At 32.8% G+C, this 20,916-nt stretch overlaps 2 protein-coding genes across 2 annotated transcripts; both read right to left on the reverse strand.

Annotated features, from left to right (window-relative positions):
- Window positions 1-1,280: 1,280 nt before the first annotated feature.
- LOC114176426 (uncharacterized) lies at window positions 1,281-13,496 on the reverse strand. The gene is made up of 12 exons (XM_028061468.2): window positions 13,224-13,496; window positions 13,012-13,140; window positions 12,591-12,785; window positions 11,346-11,393; window positions 11,141-11,269; window positions 10,161-10,285; window positions 9,323-9,433; window positions 8,259-8,367; window positions 3,219-3,337; window positions 2,259-2,412; window positions 1,775-1,919; window positions 1,281-1,569 (listed from the first exon to the last, which is right to left on the reverse strand). Exons 1-12 carry the CDS (start codon window positions 13,356-13,358, stop codon window positions 1,541-1,543), a joined length of 1,428 nt encoding a protein of 475 aa, XP_027917269.1. The 5' UTR covers window positions 13,359-13,496; the 3' UTR covers window positions 1,281-1,540.
- A 1,656-nt stretch (window positions 13,497-15,152) lies between these two features.
- On the reverse strand, window positions 15,153-19,158 carry LOC114179445 (26S proteasome regulatory subunit Rpn7). The gene is made up of 8 exons (XM_028065788.2): window positions 18,883-19,158; window positions 18,687-18,801; window positions 16,776-16,866; window positions 16,552-16,697; window positions 16,236-16,455; window positions 16,013-16,121; window positions 15,622-15,790; window positions 15,153-15,528 (listed from the first exon to the last, which is right to left on the reverse strand). Exons 1-8 carry the CDS (start codon window positions 19,016-19,018, stop codon window positions 15,354-15,356), a joined length of 1,161 nt encoding a protein of 386 aa, XP_027921589.1. The 5' UTR covers window positions 19,019-19,158; the 3' UTR covers window positions 15,153-15,353.
- Between the last annotated feature and the right edge of the window lie 1,758 nt (window positions 19,159-20,916).

Consider the following 20,916-nt stretch of genomic DNA (forward strand, 5'->3'; position numbering starts at 1 on the left):
TTCAAGAAATATCTTTATCAACCGAAACCGATCTTAGTCATTTCTAAAATTTATAATTTTGTCCATTCCTAAAATTTGAAAGAATTTTTTTTGTATGAAACTCCTCCAAGAGTTAATATTCCATATTTCATGTTTAAGTTCGAGACCAACCGATACAAGTAAGGTTTAAAATGGTTGAAAAGAAAATTAAGTCACCCGAAAACTGTGAAGGGAATAGGAGAGAATTTTGAAAAACATTATTCATAACTTAAACTCAGCAAAACTGGAATTTAATGTGTTCAAACAACTATCACAGATCTAAATTCTTTACTGGATTTTTTAGTGTTGTTCTATAATAAACATTAAAAATATTTTTTTAGTATTTTAAAAATCTTTTTAATATATTTTAAAATTTTAAAATCAGTAATCATAAATGTATTTTAAAGACATAATATAAGAATAATACAGGAAAACCGAGCATAAAATCTAAATTCAACTATCACGCCTTAAAGCTGTTCAGTGTAGACAGTTCTGTTTGAGTTCTAAGACATAACTTTTGTCCGTGCATCAAAGGTTATGCAAGTAAACTTCACCTGGATAATGCTTTTGATACAAAATATGAAGAATTGATGGTCAAGGATTGAAACTACATGTAATATAGGAAATATAGATTTAGGCAACAAATTAGTATAATTTTTTATAATAACAAAACAAAGATAGAAAGGGAAGAGAGAGGTGTATATAATATAATATTTAAATGCATCAAGTTATTTGAATCAAATACAATAATATATTAAAAATATTATATAAATAATTATTTTGTTCTTTTCATTGTTTAAATTGTTAGAACATTGTTATTATATATATGTATATACATATGCAAACACATACATATAAACAATTATTTTCCCTTTCTCACTTAATATGGTACTAGTAGTATTTTTTTTACAACAATTTTAATAAATTTTTGGTTTTCTCCTATGAGATGAATTCAATCTTCTCTACATTAATAATGGTTTAATGCTTTTTTTCTCATCCTTTTTAATGACACTTCTTAATGAGAAAAAATATAAGTTTGTAAACAGTTTTATTCCAAAACGTGTTGTTGGATCTACAACACATTCGCTTTGACTTCGCAACGACAACATTGTTGCTTCATAGTTCTTGGTTTCCCTTGTGGACATGCTGGTAAATTTTCTGCATTGCTCATTAGCCAAGCAACTTTGGAGTTATATCCAATAACGCTTTGAACAACTCAACGTATCCTTGATTTCTTAATCAAGAGATAGACCGCATACCCATGTTAAACATTTTTCTCAAAATTTCAATAATAGCAATGTAACAACTCGTATCTGAAACGTTGTACAATCGCGAAACATTAAATTCCAAAAGAATACTTGCTTGAGGAGGCACCACAATCTTACTGTGAATGCCATCAATGTCAATGCTTGAGGGACAATTTAAATTTACCTTTCTTCAACTTCGCAGAAGTGACCAGTGAATCAAAATCAACAAACTAGATTGATAGATCTTCCTATTTGATCCCTTCAAAAAAATTATTTTACCTGCCTCTGCTCTTAACATTCTTATCTGTGAAAACATCAAGTGAAGTAGATGCAGCTGGTTTAGTAGGATGGAGAGGTATCTTAATATGAAACAGACACATAAAAGAACTCAAAAACATGTAAGGTGTGGGATTTTGAAATGCAAGAGATTATAAAAATTTAAATCAATGTAAACGGTTTATTGCCATCTATAATCAAAAGTTTGTTTTAAGCAAGGGTGGTAGTGCCACCTTTTAATCTGCCAGCTTGGGACAAAGCTTCTTCTGCAAAGGGCTTCCACTGTTCTGCACAAGAATAATTGATTCCAAGTCCAACGCTAAGTCCCCTCAGTAGATGCACTGTCCGAAGTACAGAAAAAAGTTCTTCTGGAAAGGACTATCGTAAAAAGGCAGAGAAAGAAACGAAAATTCAGTGAATAAAAGTTAGAAGCATAATGCTTATTCCATCTCTATAGATATCATTAATTAACTAGCATGCATCAATAGTTACTACATTATTTAATAATTTGATTCAGTGCCAACATATTTTCAGATGCTAATAATGAGTTGTCAAAAAAGGTTTCCACAGGCAATGTTGGACGTAAAGAAACTAGACTTCTTTTAACATTGTAGTTATTGTAACATTCAAAATTACCTCATGTGTAGCAGAATAACATGATAAATTTTATACACTGAACAGGAAATGGGAAACGGTAAATTGGATTCTTTAACACACCTGAACAGCAACTTTTTTAATTGAAGATTCGTCTGAGAAAGGTTGCAGCATTACAACCCCAGGAGGCAATTTTGTATCAAACATTGTCTCTGCTAGTTTAAACAATTCTTGTAGCCCATTTTCACAACTGCTCAAGGTTTCTATACCAAGTTCCCTATAAAAAAAAGAGTAAAACAAGCAGTCAGATAATTTGATTTGCACATGCAGTAGCTGGTTTCAAATCAAAATATGATGTGAAAAGCCAGCCATCCTTCAGCGAAGTTCAAATTTCACAAAATCCATCTTTAACAGTAAACTATTCTGGTGAAACACTTTAGTATCTATAGAGATAGATAAAGTAAGGGGGAAAAAATTTAACTTTAGGAAAAGATACCAAGGTACATATACTTTGGGCACTACACTTCATAAATTGTGATTAGTGTTTACTGTATAGATTGACCCGGTCTCGATTTCATATACATTCACGGTTAGAACCTTCAATATTATTGCAGACAAATTGAGACTCAAGTCACGGTTTCTCTGATTTGGCTCCGTTACGGTGACTAATTAAGGAAGCATCCACCCTTAACTTAAAGTGGGTTAAGTTTGTGAGATATTTTAATTTAAATTAAGGGTAAATGCATTCTTACATCTCACTTCAAAGGAACCAAATCCAGTTTCTTTTGTCAAGGTATAATGAAGGAAATACAGAAAACTATCAAATCTTTTTGTTACCATTGAAGAAGTAAAATAGATATTTCATTGTTTTTCCAACATTTACCTCAATTTTTTTTCTCCTCTCTAGTCTCCCGTATCTCTTAAACATATTTATATTCTACACCAATTAATCCATTGATTTCGTTATCTATTCCCAGCAGCACTGGTAGTGCAGCTTGTAAATCAGCATTATTATATACTTCTGTTCTGATTTTCAACAAAAAAGAGAGCATTATATTATATGGATAAGACAAGTTCCAGTACCTATAGCTTTCTGCAGCTCTTAATGGGTCACGATTGGCAATAGCAAGAACTAGATTAGCATAACCAAGCCTCAACTGTTCTGGGAGATCCTTCACCTGTCCGTAGTCTAGCAAGGCAACCTGAATTGAGGGAGTCTGTTAGATATGTATAAGTCTCAGAAGGAAAAATGCGTACAAATACGCACAAGAAGTGTTTGGTGAAAAACAACTCTAAGAAAACTTGCTTGCTGATTTATTAGAAACTAGTCCAATATATAAAGTACAAAATTTCATTATATAAGGGAAAAAGGAAAACCAAATATGTATCATCATAAAATAGAATATTAGATAAGGATGCAATGACTTAGTAACTTAGTAAACATATCAGCAAGTTGACTTGTAGAAGGAACATGGAAAAGGTGGATAAGGCCATCAACAAGCTTTTGTCGGATAATGTGACAATCAAGTTCTATATGTTTGGTTCTCTCATGAAAAGTGGGATTCTTGGCAATGTGAATAGCAGAATTGTTGTCACAAAAGGTAATGTATGGAGTGAGAAGAGAAAAAATGCAAATCCTGAAGAAGGGATTGAATCTATTGAAGTTCACAAGCCAAGGATGCCAAGGCGCGATACTCAGCCTTAGAAGAAGACTGTGAAACAGTGGTTTGTTTCTTATTAATAATATATATAAATATATATATAATAATTATTATTAATAATATATATATATATATATATAATAATTATTATTAATAATATATATAAATAATTAGTGGCACATGTTGTCCAATCAGAATCAAAAAACGCTTGAATTTTAAAAGAGGTGTTAGACTTATACAAAAGGTTATATCCAGGATCATGTTTTACAGCCTGCTGCATATGTGGTTCATGAGGAGAAGAAACAAACAGACTGAGTTGTTGGACAACAAAACTAATATCAGGCCTGGTGTTCGTCAAGTAAAGTAATCATCTAATCAAATGCCAAAAGGAAGAAGGATATGGTAGAAGAGCTCCCTCGTTGGCATGGAGTTTGGTAGAAGAATTAGATGGCGTTGGTGCAAGTTTACATCCAAGCATCCCTGCCTCTGAAATGAGATTAAAACAATATTTTCTTTGGTTCAAAACTAATCCATCAAGAGAACAAGTAACTTCAAGGCCCAAAAAAATATTTGAGAAGATCAAGAATTTTAATATGAAATCTAAAATGAAGATGAACTTTTACAACATTGATTTCAGCAATGCTATTACCAGTGAGAACCACATAATCGACATAAACCAATAAAACAGTAACAAAAGAGACAAATTTCTTCACAAAGAGAGAGTGGTCAGCAGAACTTTGTGCGTAACCAAGATAAAGTAGCTCTGAACTTAATTTTTTATTCCAATTACAATTGACTTGTTTTAAACTATATAGAGACTTATTAAGCTTACAAACAAGATTTGGCTAAGGAAGAGAAAAACCAGGTGGAGACTTCATATAGATCTCTGCATGTAAGTGTCCATGGAGGACAGCATTGTCAACATCCAATTGATGAATAAACCAATCACTAGTAGTGGCCAAGGCTAAAAGGATGCGTACAATAGTAAGTTTGACAATAGGGAAGTAGGTTTCAAAATAATCAAACCCCTCAGTTTGAGTAAAACCCTTAGCAACTAACTGTGCTTTAAACCTATCAATTGTGCCATCTGGTTTATGATTGAGTTTGTAAACCCAGTGGCAACCAATTGGCTTTATGCCAAAAGGAAGAGGAACTAAAGCCCAAGTCTGGTTTCTGTCAAGAGCATGTAACTCAGCATCCATGGTTTGTTTTCAACAGTCATTTTGAACAGCTTCTTTGAAGGAAAAAAGTTCAGCTTGGGCAAAAATATTATGATAAAAGGCAATATGGTCAGAAGAACAATTATCATAAGAAACAAATAAATGCATTGGATAAGATGTGGAAAAATTAGAGTATGAAGTGGAAGCAGCACCACAATAATATTGATCTAAGTATCGAGACATGTTTTTCACTCTATGAGGAGTTCTAAGATAAGAATCAGTAACTTCAGCATTTTCATAAACAAGACTAGTAGCAAAATCTATAGTAAGGTCAGTGGCATGTGAAATAGGTAAAGCTGGAAAATCATATATGCTAATATGACAGTAATGAGAATCATCAATTGAAGCAATAGAGTTATAAGATGGCAAAGAGAGTGAGAAAGGAAAAATATTTTCATGAAAGATAACATTCCTATTCACAAGAATAGACTTGGAGGGAAGATCATACAAAACATATCCTTTTATTCTAGATTTATAACCAAGAAAAACACATTTTAAGCTTCGGGAATCCAATTTAGTTCTTCTAGTAGTGACAGAACTGGAATAAGCCAGACAACCAACAACTTTTATGAAAATTATCCTTACTATTATAGGAATCATTAAGAAGAAATTTTTTGCCATTATCGGAACGTATTTTCTTAAGCTTGCAAGAAAACTGACGTTCAATCAAATTAATAAAGTCTTGAAGCAAATGTCTATCTTCAGTTTTATTTTTAAGAAAAAGTATTAAGTAAATCTGCTATAGTCATCGACTATAGTTAAAAAATACTTGTATCCATCAATGGAAGAATTACTGGTGCTGGATAAATTATCAACTATAAATTAACAAAATTGAAGAGATTTACTGGTGTTGGAAGAATATTTCAGACATCTTTGTTTGGCAAAAGCACAAGCATCACAAGCAATAATAGAAGGAGAAAAAATATCAGAATGATCAGAAAGAAGTTCTTCTAAAATTTTATTAGATGGATGACCAAGTTTCATATGCCACAAGTTATAAGGACTGACATTATTAATGAGAGCAGAATGTGGTAAGTAAACATTTGTGTCAGATATACTCAAGTTACGTCTGTCTTGAGAACTATCTAAGAGATAAAACAGGCCTTAATGTTTCTTAGTTGCTCCAATTGTCTGAAAGGTATCGGTCTGTAGGAGAAGACAAATATTTTGGGAGAAACCATAAAGCAATTAGTAGAATTAAGTAATCTAGGAATAGAATTGAGTTGAACAGAAAATTCAGGAACAAGAAAGGTGCTATAAAGGATAAGATTGCCTAAGACAATGATACCCAAGAGATGACAGAGTTTTGGTTGGGTAATTGTATAGTATAGAAATAGGAGAAATATGTTTGAGATTTTGAGATAAAGATTTAAAAGGACAAATATGGTCAGATGCACCACTATCTAAAATCCAAGAAGAAAAGAGTTAAACAAAACCTGTGGGTTTGGTAGCACATTAATGAACAACAACTGTGAGAGAAAAATCATTTTGAGATTGCTAGATCAAGGAGAGAAGAGCTTCAAATTGAGCTTCAGCTTTGTCATCATTCCCGGCATGAAGATCGACAATAGATAAGACGGTATCAACCATACTAGCAGAGGGTTTTGAAGAAGGAGGTTTGACTTTAGTGTTTTGGTGATAGCCTTGAGGCAGACCATGCTTAATCCAATAGTTCAGAGGTGTGAATGGTTCGGTGACAATGGTCATAATATTTGGGATTGCAGTCACCAGAGTGAGGAAAGCGCCCCCATCCATGATTACCTGAGAAACCACCGCGAAAATTTTTACTATGTCCCTTGTTAAAGGCAAGATTGGCAATAGAGTCTTGAGAATTAGAATGAAAGTAGCATTAAATTTACATTCTTGTTGAAGAATCAAAGAGAAAGTTTTCACCAGAGTAGGCATAGGTTCCATAAGCATAATTTGGGACCGAACCTGAAAGAATTCATCATTCAGTCCACGAAGGAAATTTGATGACACAATCATCATCACGCTCTTTCTGAATCTTGGAAATCAAGCCACATGTGCAAGGAGAAGCATAGGTACATCCAAGAATGGTGCGATACAAAAGGAGTTCTTTCCAGAGGATTTGAAGTCGTGTGTAAAACTGAAAAATGGTGGAATCACCATGTCGACAGCTCTGAATTTCCTCTTGTAAATTGGTAATGCGAAACTTATCACCATGAGAAAACCGTTGAATAAGATCGGACCCAAACTTCATCCACATAACAGATTGTTTAATGGAGGGCATCATTGAGCAAGTGAGCCGCCACGGAATTACCATCTTGTTATAGCATTTCCAAGTTTCATGCAAAAGGGTGGACATGGATGGGTACCGATAACAAAACAGTCCTTGTTTTTTGTTTCCAACGCAATAAGCATATCATGTTGCCATTGTGGATAGTTCTTATTAGACAGAAGAGGAGACACTAAGACAAGAACAGGATTCTCATCGAGGTGAAGAAATAGGAGATTTGCAAGGTTTGTGAGATGATCAAAACATGGATTAGGATTCACCATAGTAGGAAATCAAGAAGAAAGGAAAAAATGAGGAAGGCGATTTAAATCTGAAACCATGTTATTATATATATATATATATATATATATATATATATATCTATATGTATCTATATATATATACATGTATATATATATAGATACATATAGATACATATATATATATATATATATAGATATAGATACATATATATATATATATATACATATATACATATATACATATATACATATATATATATATATATAAGCAATTAGAAGAAATAATGCGTACAAAAATGTGTACAAATACGCACAAGAGGTGTTTGATGAAAAACAACCGAAAGAGAGCTTATCTGCTTATTTATTAGAAACTTGTCCAATATATAGAGTACAAAATATCATGATATAAAGGAATAAGGAAAACCTAATATGTATCATCATAAAACAGAATTTTTTAAAATAATAAAAGAGAATAAAAAATATAATATCTCTATTAGAGTCACTAACATTAGGTTAGGATGGTTAAAAATTAAAAATAAATAAATAAAAGAATGAAAAGTTATTTTATGCATCAATGTTGAAAACTAGTTTTCAATATTCTACCAACTGTTACTGTCATTTCCACATCAAATTTATCTTGATTAAAACATCTCTAAAATAACAGTAATAGTCGGATTCACCTGAAGAGAGATTAAATAACAGTAAAAAGAGATATTAGAAAAGAAATATATTTTATGACTTGCCTCTGATCCTTTACAAATCAGGATGTTCCCTGGATGAGGATCTGCATGGAAGAATCCACTTTTTAAAATCATTTGACCATATGCTAGAGTCAAGCTTTGAAGAATTCTCCTGCACTTTTATAAGAAAGTTAATAGTGTAATAATACACTTATGAAAATTACATGAATAAAAATCATCTATATTATAAATCTCCCAGAAAAAGATGAGCCGTTAAACTTAACTATCCCCTTGTTATCTAGTTCTGACATTTGTTTACACCCACCTAAGAAAAGCAGGACCACAACCAAACATGTGGAAAGTGAATGAGTGCCAAGATTTATCAAAGCTGTCTTAGTATTACAATTTGTTAATTGATTCTTTACCATGACATGTATTTAAACATCATAGTACATACGACACTTGATCATGGAACAAAAAATAATTGTAGGAAATCAATGTCAGGTTGTTCTAAACCTTTTTTTTGGTATTCCCTTTTTCAATAGATTTAAAGATATCCATATAAAATTGAAATGTTTATACACAAAACAAAAAAAGAGCAAGAAGGCACTTTCATTTGTTCTATTAAGCTATGTTGCTAAACGACAAAGATTTGATTATTTGTAGTAGAGGTTTTGGCAGAAAACATGAAAACTGAGCATTGGTGCATTTAGTTGGAGCTGAATGCTTACATCTTTAAGGGTATGTTGCTCTCTTCAACTCATTATGGGATAGGATTAGGTTTATGACATGACATTCTTTTCATGATTTAGTCGAGGAGTGGCTATTTTTCATGTTAAGTGTGACTACCACATTGCCGCAATCTTAATTGTATTTTTGTTTATGCTTGTCCTTTTCTTCAGTAGAACATTGTGTCCTTCCCCCATGTTTTACTTTCCTTGTCAAATTTCTTTTTCAACGTAATAACAAAGACACCAACGAACAAATGCATAAATTTATCTCGATGACTGAAAATAGACAAGAGCTAAAAGCACATGCCATAAGTCAGAATTCATGTCATTATAAGCTATGAACATAGAAGTGTGGTTTGAAAGACCAGCTTTGGGATATATAGCTCAGGAGCTTACTGCTTTGCTGCTGCCGCAACCTTACCACGAGGATTTATGCCTCTCTTTGCTATTTCATCACCAAGGTTCATTATTGGAACCCCATCAATATATTCCATGACAAGGACCCTCCTGCACTATCCAAAAAGCTCCTCGTTACTTAAAAAGAACTCATCACAACCAATATGCATATGAACCTATATGTCTTAAAAAGTTTAACCAAGCAAATAGTTATACATATATATATATATATATATATATATATATATATATATATATATGTGTGTGTGTGTGTGTGTGTGTGAGTGTATAGTATCGTACTGTTCCTGGCTATATGATGAAGATTGAATGTGTAATATAGGAAAAATAATTTACATAGTGGATATTTTTTCTTTATTGTTTTCAGTTCAACCTTGCTTTTATCAATAAACGGTCTTTACATAACATACCGTGGTTGGTATACAAAGCTAAAAAGTAATTGATGGCATGCTTGAAGCATGGTATGTAATTATAGATCCCGATACTGAACAACTTGCAGTGTACCACCATTCAAGTTTTTCTACTCTTTCATTTTTAATATTTAGTCGAGAAAAACAGCAATTGGAAAAACCATTTCGCCAAAAAATTCACGAGACAACATAAAGAAATTAGTAAAGCTAGCACCAACTGACATTTAACATACAAATTTGGACTTCGGAAACTAATAAACTATCAAACAGTTCTAAAACAGCCATACAATTAAGTCAAATGAAAAAATAGCTGGCAATTTTCCCTGGAAACATATAGAGAGCTAAGCATTATTGTCCATTACTAAATTATATAATAAAGATTACGTAAGATGCTGGACTGCATAATATACCTGGTAACCATATCTCGTATTACTCGTGGCACCAAAACAGGAGTCTTTTTGTTATTCTCATACAAGAACTTTCTTATCCTTGCCATTGCATCAGCCTCCCTCATGAAATCAAATTCATATCCAATCTAAAATGTCACAAATCAACAGGTAGATGTTCAGAAATTTTCATGATTAATTGCAGGAAGAGCCACAATATTAACATGATTATGATGCGATAAGCATAGAAAAGAAACTAAATTTGTACAGAATTCAAGGACAATCAACTCAAGTAGAAGGGGCTAGGCTTTTCTCAATCAAAACTTGATACTTAATAGATAAAGCACTTTTAGTCCTGTATTGTAGATGAATTACATTCTAATCAAAGATATGCTTGTTCAGATTTCTTTAGAGAAATAACAAGTTGTTTTTCAACAAATATAAGTAGAAAAAACAAAGGAAAGCCAAATAAAGCATAAATACCTACTTTCCTCTCAAAACCTTAGTAACACAATTAAAAAAAGAATCAATAATAAAAAAAAAGGAAAGAATCAATAATAAAAAAAAAAAGGAAAGAATCAATAATTAAATGAACTTTCACTCCAGCAATACAATCACCACATTCCTAAAGATTCAATATGAGATTTAATCACAACATACTCCAAGATACCTCTGTAAGAATTATGACTTCCTGCCTATGGCAAAAAATATTTAATGTAATTCATTCGAAAACACAAAACAATTGGGTAAGAGAGGTTAGATATGTCGGGAACTTCCTTACCACTTGATTGCATGTTTCTAGTATAAATTGCATCGAAATTCCTAAACCTATCAGTCATACATTTCACACATAAAGAAGCTAGACAGTACATTTTATTCTTAATAGGAACTTCTACGTTAATTTGTAATATAAAAACAAACCCATAAAACAGGACAGGAAAACATGTGGAAATCAAATAATCTACATAGATTAAAGAAGCAATCTAACAAAAAATTAATTCCACCTGTTTTTCCATTTCCTTAGTCACTGAATATAGATCAAATTTGATATCAGTCTTTTGCATGTACAGTGCAAAAGCTTGCAAGTTATGGATATCTGTCATCATCAGATCCTGAATTCCTGGATGTTGAACCTATTATATAAAAAAGAAATCAGAATCAGAGATTTACTGGTTAATCAAATCCATTGGGCTTATTTGATTCATTTACCTTGACAACAACATCACTTGTATCACCTTTCAGTCTTGCTCTATGAACCTAGTATCACCACAATACATCTGTCAGTTACACGGTACTAAATCCTAATATATAATTCAAGACTGTTGCGAATACACTTTTTTTACCTACTATCACCCTTCTGAGGGCTTATTTGAGATATGGACATGAATATGAACCTCAAGAAGCAAAGCAATGCAAATATTATTAGATTTTACAATTCTTTAAAAAATACAATGCTACATACCCAAAAAGGTTTTTACTCTTCAAAATTATTCTGCCACCAACCAGACAGAAAGCATTGGCAAAGCGAAATAAAAATTTAAACAGTAAATAGAAGAATAAAGATAGTTTAAGAAATAGAAAACATGGAAAAAGTTGTTTAATTTCCTGGACATTGCACTTAGTTAACCCTTGATTAACATCAATTATTCACTTAAAGTAAATAAACACCGAAGCAAGGATAGTGGATGCCTACTGAACCAACTCTAACTTTGAGAGTGACTAGCTGTGGTAAACTTAATGCTAGAGTAGTGGTAGTGTCTATTTTATAAGGTTTATCAGCAATGGAAAATGATGGATGAAGGATAAAGTGCCGTTATCAATTATTATGCATGTCTGGATAAATACTATGCTTAGGGAGCATATACTAGCGTGTTGGGATGTTACCGCCGCCACCTGTTATTACTGTGGCAGATAAGCGTTAATAGTTTTATAACGACTATTTCTTAGGAGGAACATTATAGAATTCGTAATTTTTGTAAACACATTAACTTATTTCTACTTCTTATGGACAGTTTTCCATGACTGTTATTTCATAGGATGGGGCAGTTCAGTACATTTATTTCTATAAGCGTATTTATTGATTATTAACTTGTTTGTAGTAAGAAATAAAGGATTGTGCAGGGATTTTCAGAAAAGTTATTATGGACCTTCTACTCTTACTAACTGTTCCCTCAAAGACTCTTTCTATAAAACAGAAAATGAAAAATCACTATAATCCCCATGGGTAGCTGGCTGGTCACAGACCCCTCCAGTGACCTGAGTAGCAGCAGCTGAAGCCGCCACAGCCAACAATAGCAAAATAAACTGTTATCCATAACTATTGTTCTAATGGATCAGTTGAAGGATGCACAAACACTGTATCTTGCAGGTAAAAGAATATTATCACAATTCAAAATGATGGAAATTATTAAGGGCAACGAAAATAAGATAGCTGGCCAGAAGTTTCAAACGGACCTGAGCAATTGAAGCAGAACCTAGGGGTTCAACATCGAACCTCTCGAACACATCGTCAATACCCTGTCCCAGCTCGTTCTCCAAAACTAGTTTCATCACATCAAAAGGGGTGGGAGGAGCCCTATCACACAGCGTAACAAGTCTTTTCACCCATGCAGCCGGAGCCAAATCAGGCTTCCCTATAATTTGGGCAATCTGTATCATACTCAACATCACATCAATCCATAGGATGATCAACACAGTCGGTCAATCATAATAAGGCCATGCAAAAACAAAAATGCCAAGTCATAAAAATCCTCAAAAAATTAAAACCCAATCGATTTAAAAAAGGATTAAGGAGTGAAATAACCCGAATACATAAAACTGAAAAAAGAGGAATGAGTAAAAAAATAAAATAAATAGATTTCAAAATGTGGGACACCTTGAGGAAGAAACCGCCGAGGTCAGAGCACAAGGCGAAAATCTTATCGGCAGCAAGCTCGTGCTGTCGTTCCCACATTGCTTCCTGCTTCTGCACATCTTTGACGAAATTGACTCTCACTTGAAACACCTAAACAAGGAATGAACATTGCAATTGGTGGGAAAACAGAAGAAAACACAAAGCATATTAATGAATAGAAGAGAGAGAGAGACCTTGTATCCGGTGTAAATGTCAATGGCTCGAACCCAGAATTGGAAAGAACGTTGCCAAGGTCGCAACTGAAAGGAGAGCTTATCTTTTATAGCGTTGATATCAATAGCAATAGGAACAGGAACGGGAGGTAACATGGTATGCGTCCACGAGTACGATGTGTCGCATATAAATTAAAATATATTGCTGCCTTCTGAACTCAGTGTCGAGTGTGTGGCTCATAAACCATAAAACCAGGGAATGGATACAACAACACTCACTTTTTTTATATACCTTGCTTTCAAGCCTGGTTTTTCTAACACTCAAAAACAACGGCTAAAGCTGTCGGAAACACAACTCCTCTCGATAATTACTCCTTCTCATTTTATTTCTCACCTCTGCACTATTTTGCTTAATAAATATGTAACACTTTTAAGTTTTTTCTATCAATTAACTACAATATTTCGAATGGATTGATGTAGTAAATATGTAGACTCTACACACTCACCTAGTGGAAAATTCAATGAACTGAAACAAACATAAAGAATTCAAAATTTCTTTTTGAAAACCGTTTTAGATATAAATATATATATATATATATATATATATATATATATTTTGGAGTTATTTCTTATGTGTTAATTTTATTTATTTTTCTATTTTATGTGTGTAAACATCCTCTAATAAATGTAGAAATATTTTGGGTTTTTGAGAGAGATTACTGAAAATATTTAATATTAATGAGACATAAGTTCAACCCACACATAAAAGATTAACATTATCTCTAATCTAAAACTTTTAGACAATTTGTTTACAGGTCTTTATCCTTATATATGCTCAACTTTTTCATTTTTATAAATTCTTAGCAAAAATTAACTTAAAACACACAATTATAGATTTTGGATAAGATTTCGTTAATTAGCTTTCAATATCTTCAACAAAAATACAAACATTTTAGAATTAATTTTCATCTTCATTCAACTATATTTGGAAGATAGAGTTTTATAGTGTAAGCTTAGAGCACACTTTGTTTATAGAATAATTTACAAGAATTTTCGCTTTTGGAAAACACAACACTCGTAACCTTCTCAAGGAGGTCTTACGTGTCTATAGACTTACTAAAAAACTATTCGTTGCAATCTTACAAGTTTCTCTTGCAATGGCTTTTCCAATTTGGCTTTGTCTTTTTATGCTTTCTTCGTATTTGAGTAGAATATTCATAAAACGTATTGAATGCAATTATAGTGTCACCAAATGTATAATTAGATAAAACTCTTAAATTATCTTTTATTTTTCATACTTAACTACTTGTTTTAGAACATAATGTTTTTGTATTAGATAAGAGTATATATTTCATTTATAACTTCATGACGCACCTTTTGACGAGTAATCAATCATTTTTCATTTGATTATGCATAGAGGGTTGATTCTTAGATAATTTTAAATTGTTTTCTTTCATGAACTGATACGAAAGCGCTATATAACAAACAGAATATTCACATTATTTAATGTATCTGCCGCTTTGAGTTTTAAACACGTGCAAACTTAATATTACATTTCCATAAAAAAATAACCTAATGCTGTGTTTTCAATCAGATACTTAAAATGATAAATTATCACTAACAATGTCGCATCATATTGGTACCTGATTTTATCTGCAGGGAAACATTAAGAAGGAGAAAAATAACAGAAGGCAACTCTATCTAAATATGGCACACTCGATGATAATAAGAGCACCTTACCAAGTGCTGTTTAGAATGTAACTCTATCTAAGCGTGGCACACTGAGTTGGTAATATAAGTACCATGTCCTGTTTCAACCTAGCGGAAGTAGGGGATTATGGGGTAACGGAATGAAAGGGTCGTGTGCTTTACAAGCAAGCAAAATGATCAAGCGTTTGCGGTGCATGCCGAAACGGCCAGTCATACAATTGAATATATTCATCACCAAAATAATTGAAAACTGATTTGACAATTTTAGATTTGGTAAATTCGACTGTTCATTACTAAAACAAAAATCAAATGAGAACTACAGAAATATCATGCCTCACACCCTCATCATAGTAAAATGAATTCAACAGGAAGTCCTTCAGATTTAAAAATGTCATTATCTCTGCCTTTCCAATAAACTTTGGATCTAATATGCGAGATAGCCTAAAGATCTATAACACGTGACAACTTCTGAATCCGGTTCAATAGGAAGTCCCCTTGCTTAATGGTTGCTTGGTAAAGGGCATTCTTGGCATCAGGGCGATTAGTTTCAAGAACACCAGCAACCTTATCAATCTTACAATGAAGTTTCCCTGCTGCAATAAAACGGGATAGCTCCCTGGAAGCAGATACTGTAATTAGTAACTTTCCGCCATCTAAAAACTAAACAAGTACTGAACCAAAATTGGGTTTGTAAAATGCATTTACTTACAGATCAATGAAATCCACTGTCACTCCAAAAGCTTTGGCCATGGCTTCAATTGTCACACTTTTGTAAGATTCCAAAAATTGGGAGTACACAACAGTTCTGACCTCCCTCATGTAATATCGGAAATGGGGATGCAGATAGCGGTCCAACTTAATCTGCTCCGTCAGACCAGCTGAAATAAATTTCAAAATGAAAAAATACTATTAAGAATGGGTCCAAACAGATAGGAATCATCCGCACTTTGAAGTTCCTATTGTAAATTGTGGATGTTTTTCAATATTTTCAAATTCCACCACAAAAAAAAATTCATGCATAGTTAAAATGTCTCAAGTAAGGCATCAAAACTTTCAAAATTCACTACAAAATTACTGAGATTTGACAGATGTCTGCTCACCAAATGCTGAGAAGAAAGACTTGTATTGACAATCATACAAGGAGTTCAAAAACTCTGAAAGATATGGGATTTTGCCGATCACCGTCAAGATCTCTGGAGCATCTACCACCTGATGCAAATGAACTTGTTAATAATTTACAATACACAGAATACTTACGACGAGACATAAAACAACATTAAAAAGAAAAGGACAATTAGTGTAAACAATAAAGAATCAACATACCTTTTGCTTTAAGGAAACTCTATCCAACGATATAATGCTGGTCAAAACCGTATAAAATATGAAGGTGTCATAAGGAAAGAGTTCATAGGTTGTAAAGGTTGAAATAGAATCCAAAAACAACTTGGCAGCCTTCTTGAAATTTCGAGTGGACATGCAGTACAGACCTTCATACACTTTCAGCCTATTCTTCCTTTCCCAATCACCACCTTCTTCAAACAAACTGCCACCATATGCTGTAAAGAGTTAGAAAAACAACTCTTGACTGAAAAATATAGCAGAGAGCGTAACTGCAGAAGTTTGATTTTCAAAACATTACTTTTTGGCTTTGTCAATGCTTTTGGAAATGAGATCAAAATCCATGTCAAAGAAACCAAGCTGCAAAGTATAAAACACCAGGTCCATCTTCTGGCCAACTGCGACTGTCTTGGTTTCTGTTATCTTGAGATGCTCCAAGGCTTTCTCCTGGTACATAAAAAAAGTGTTACCAAAATTCAATTCAAGCAGCATATGTGAAATAAGCAGGTGATAATAATTATATACCTTATCCCCAATTCGGATGAAAAACAGGGATTTTGCCAAGTGAGCCTCCCGAACTTCACTCTCACCTAAGTTTTCCTCGGCATCGGCAATCCTAAAAAGAGGCATCAAATGTATTATCATGACTGCAAGAATTATAGAGCAGACCCCAGAAATCATAGTTTGCATTCCAAGGAATCACACATAAATGGCAAATGCATGAGTGAATACATCTGTCCCAGTCTATTCATTTTGTATTCTTCTGGTATCATATTTGGGGATACAACGTAATTTCCTTCTTTTCACTTTCAACCTAGAAAAGCAAGAGCAATCTATCCCAGAAAGCATGTGGAATGTGGACCATTCATTACTGCTGCAGAGGTAGGCCAAATTTTATGCATTGAGACAACTCTAAGAGAATCAATGTTGTAGATGTGGCCTTTTATAGCCAAGTGGCGAGGAACATTATGTGACAGCTTCAATTCAGTCAGCCTTCAAATTTATGTTTTACGGGGTACAATGGTCATTCAGCTTTTTCTTAGTGAAAATAACACAGAAAAAACACTGCAGAATCAAATTTCAAACTTACATAATACATTATTTGCCCACCTTTATCTCTGTGTAGTGATTTTTCATCTATTTCCCTAGCTTAAATTACACTCACTACTATTCCATCCACCATGCAGCATTTATATTTTGGACTCGGCTGCCATCTATAGCCATACAAGCCTTCGGTCACTTGGTCTATGACAAACTTTTAAATACATAAGAAAAGCCATTATTTTCATGCATACAACAACAATACAACCAATTATTTTCATTAGAAACGGTCAACTACATGAGTCATATGATGCCATAGATTTTTCTCCTACACTATGGGCAAAGCCGGACCAGCTACCTCTTAATGGTTTGACCTACAGTTTTCTTTAGCATATCTCTACCACCTACAGTTGGACTATCTTCCATCCAGTCAGCTCCCCTTGATGTTGTTCCTGCAGATTTTCTCCAAACAGGCCCAAACCATACAAAGCTGAGGCTTTAACATTTTTTTTATACAATGGGAATTGTATCCAATGGTTGTATTCCTAATCCTATTTTTTCTATCATAAGTCACATCCAAGCATCCCTCCATTTCACCCACCCTGCTAGATCTGGTGATCAACATCACCCTCTATCTCCTCATAATTTGGTATGATGTACCCAAGATACTTAAAATAAGTAGTTTGTGGTATTGTATGTTATGAAATAATTACCTATAAGATACAGCTTAATCTTGCTAAACTTGCATTTCACATGCTTTATTTATTACCACTTCGGTAAAAGCCATGTGTTTCCAAGGTTTGTCGTCACCAATCTCTATCTTGCAATTAATTTCTTGTCCTAACTCAAACCAAAATTATGATAAAATATTCTCTCCACACAAGTCTCAAATCACAAAAATGCATCATGTAACCTAGCTTATCATATTGAATTCAACAAAAAATTGTTTCCACATAAAACATTATTCTTAGTAACTCCACAAACTTCGCTAGAGGAAAAAACTTTTAAGTCGTGAGAATCTTAAGAGAAACACGGATTCACAGTTTCAAACATACTTCAGTGTCAGGCATCCCTCACCTCACTTCTTTCAATTCCATTACCAAGGTGCAGACCACAACCTAAGTGACGATAACAACGATGGTGACAGCAAGCACCAATCAGCATAAAATACGAAAGACCAGCAACTAGCAATATGCACAAGAAATAACAGAAACCAAAATACATATAAGACGGTAGGGTAATTGGAAAATAAAATTAACATATTAGGGTCATACTCCCCCTTCAGATTCACGAACATTCCCAATTTAACCTAGTAAATTTCAAATCCCAAATTCCAAATCCGGGGTCGGTGCAAGCATCGTAGGTAAAGCGAAGGATGAAGAGAGAGGAACTCACTTTTCGTCGATCTTGTTAAGCTCGTCCTCAGTTTTAGCTCGCATGGAATCCAAAAGGGCACGATCCATGTCCAACACGGAATCGGCGACTAGGGTTTCGTACAAAGGGACCATATCTGAACAGAAAAAAAAAAAAGAGTGATAACATGTGTGAGATGAAGAAGATAGAAAAGGGGATTAGAGAAAGAGAGAGTTACCGTTTTCCTTGACGTGAGTGAAAACATCCTCTTTGTAGCGAACCTTGTCAATGTCCTGCACATCGGGTTGCCGGAGAAGGAAGAGCTTGTCGGCGAGTATCAACTGTGGCTGCTGAGAACCCTCTTCGCCTTCCATCACTGCCGCTATCGCTTTTGCGTTTGCGTTTGCGTTTGCGTTTTGCTTCCTTCACCTCACTTTTCTAAATGCAGTCTTCTTGTTTTCCCTTTATTTCTGTGTGATATATAACTCACAACAAAACGATGCGTAGCCCAAGTTACAAGTTACCACCACGGACCTCTTTCCTAAATTCACCTAATTCTTAAATTCAAAAAAAAAAATATTAATCAGTAATTATAAACTACGGGATTTCATTCCCTCCTTTTCAAAATAGTAAAACAGTAACTATTAAAATCAAGGAACACAATTTTATACAAATATATTCTCAATACATTTACGTCTTCTTTCGATATGAAATATCTCTAATTGTCAACATTATTATTATTATTATTATTATTATTTTGAAACAAAAATAAAATATAAAAATATTATGTTTAGAATGAAGGCATTAATAAACTAACTATGCTAGTTTTTTACTTTGATTTGTTATTCAGTAGCAAATACTTGTGTTATTTGAAATATTAGAGTTCAATAAATTACACTCTTCTTTGTTTATTGGAGTATTCTTAATTATATAGTTTTTCAAAATTAATTGTAGTTTTTTTAACGATAATAGTGTGCTTAAATCTTTCTAGGAGAACATTTTAGTCCAAGCTAAACAAATTCAACAATAAATTTTCAGTTTTATATTCGAAACAATTGCGAGAATTAAATTATTTCAATAGTTAATTAAATGTATAATTAATTATAATTAAAATAAAGTTTTTGTTTAAATAATTTTAGAAGTAATTATTAGGTTTTGATGAAAAATATGAATTTTTGCTCTCTCTTTGGATTTGGAGAAGAACTGTTTATGTAGACAAAAAAGCGAGTATAAATTATGTTTTGATTAAATTATTTCAATAGTTAATTAAATGTATAATTAATTATAATTAAAAACAAGTTTTGATTAAATAAATTTGGAAGTAATTATTTTGTTTTGATGAAAAATATGAACTTTTACTCTCTGTTTGGATTTGGAGAAAAACTATTTATGCGGACGAAAAAGCAAGTATCAATTATATTTGGTTCAAGGAATTTGTAATGATTTGTAAATGAGGATTTGCGGATAACCCTAATCTAATAACACTAGCTGGAGTGAGGAGAAGTAGAGAGAAAACCAAGTCATTCAACTCAAGTTACTTCTTTCTCTATCTAATTTTAATGTATTTATTAATAAAATGTAAATTATGGAAGACTCTGATTTTGTGATTGACTTTGGTTTAAAGAGAGGTTTAAAAGGAGAAAAGTGACGAAGATGAAATATGAATAGAGATGACAAAAATGTTTGTGTTCGCGAAAATTTGTAAATAAAATTTACACGGGAGATAATTAGTACCTACGAGAATTTATTATATGTAGGTAGAGAGTACTTTAATATTTGTTTATAAACAGGTCAGTGATTGCGTGTATCATATTAATCGCAAAAAATTAAAATTAAAATTTAATTTATATTTATCAAGTTAAATTTAATTTAAATTATATTTTATATTTTTATATATTTATATATTTATTTGGGTACCTAGTTTGAAGCTCGCACTTCTCATGCATACTTCATTAATGTTGTTAAGCACTCTTGGTTTGCTTTGATATATGGATGTCCTCAGTATATTTCATGCAATACAAAATCAAACTTCTTCAAAATAATATCAGAACTTAATGAGAAGGTTTTTCATTATTGTAACATATTTGTGATGATCAAATAAAATATTCTTAACAAATGAATTTTAAGATGTAATGTCAATATAGTTAAAAAATTTATAATAATAGTTAGTGCATAGACTTATTATTTAGACGAAACAATTCTAGTTGACATTCAATCCGAGATGGTTGTGTTTGATTTTATTCCGATCGATTCCATAAATCCAAAAGTTGTT

This window comes from Vigna unguiculata, chromosome 3 (assembly GCF_037176805.1).
Source record: "Vigna unguiculata cultivar grain cowpea cultivar isolate G323 ecotype 2 chromosome 3, ASM3717680v1, whole genome shotgun sequence".
Taxonomy (NCBI): domain Eukaryota; kingdom Viridiplantae; phylum Streptophyta; class Magnoliopsida; order Fabales; family Fabaceae; genus Vigna; species Vigna unguiculata.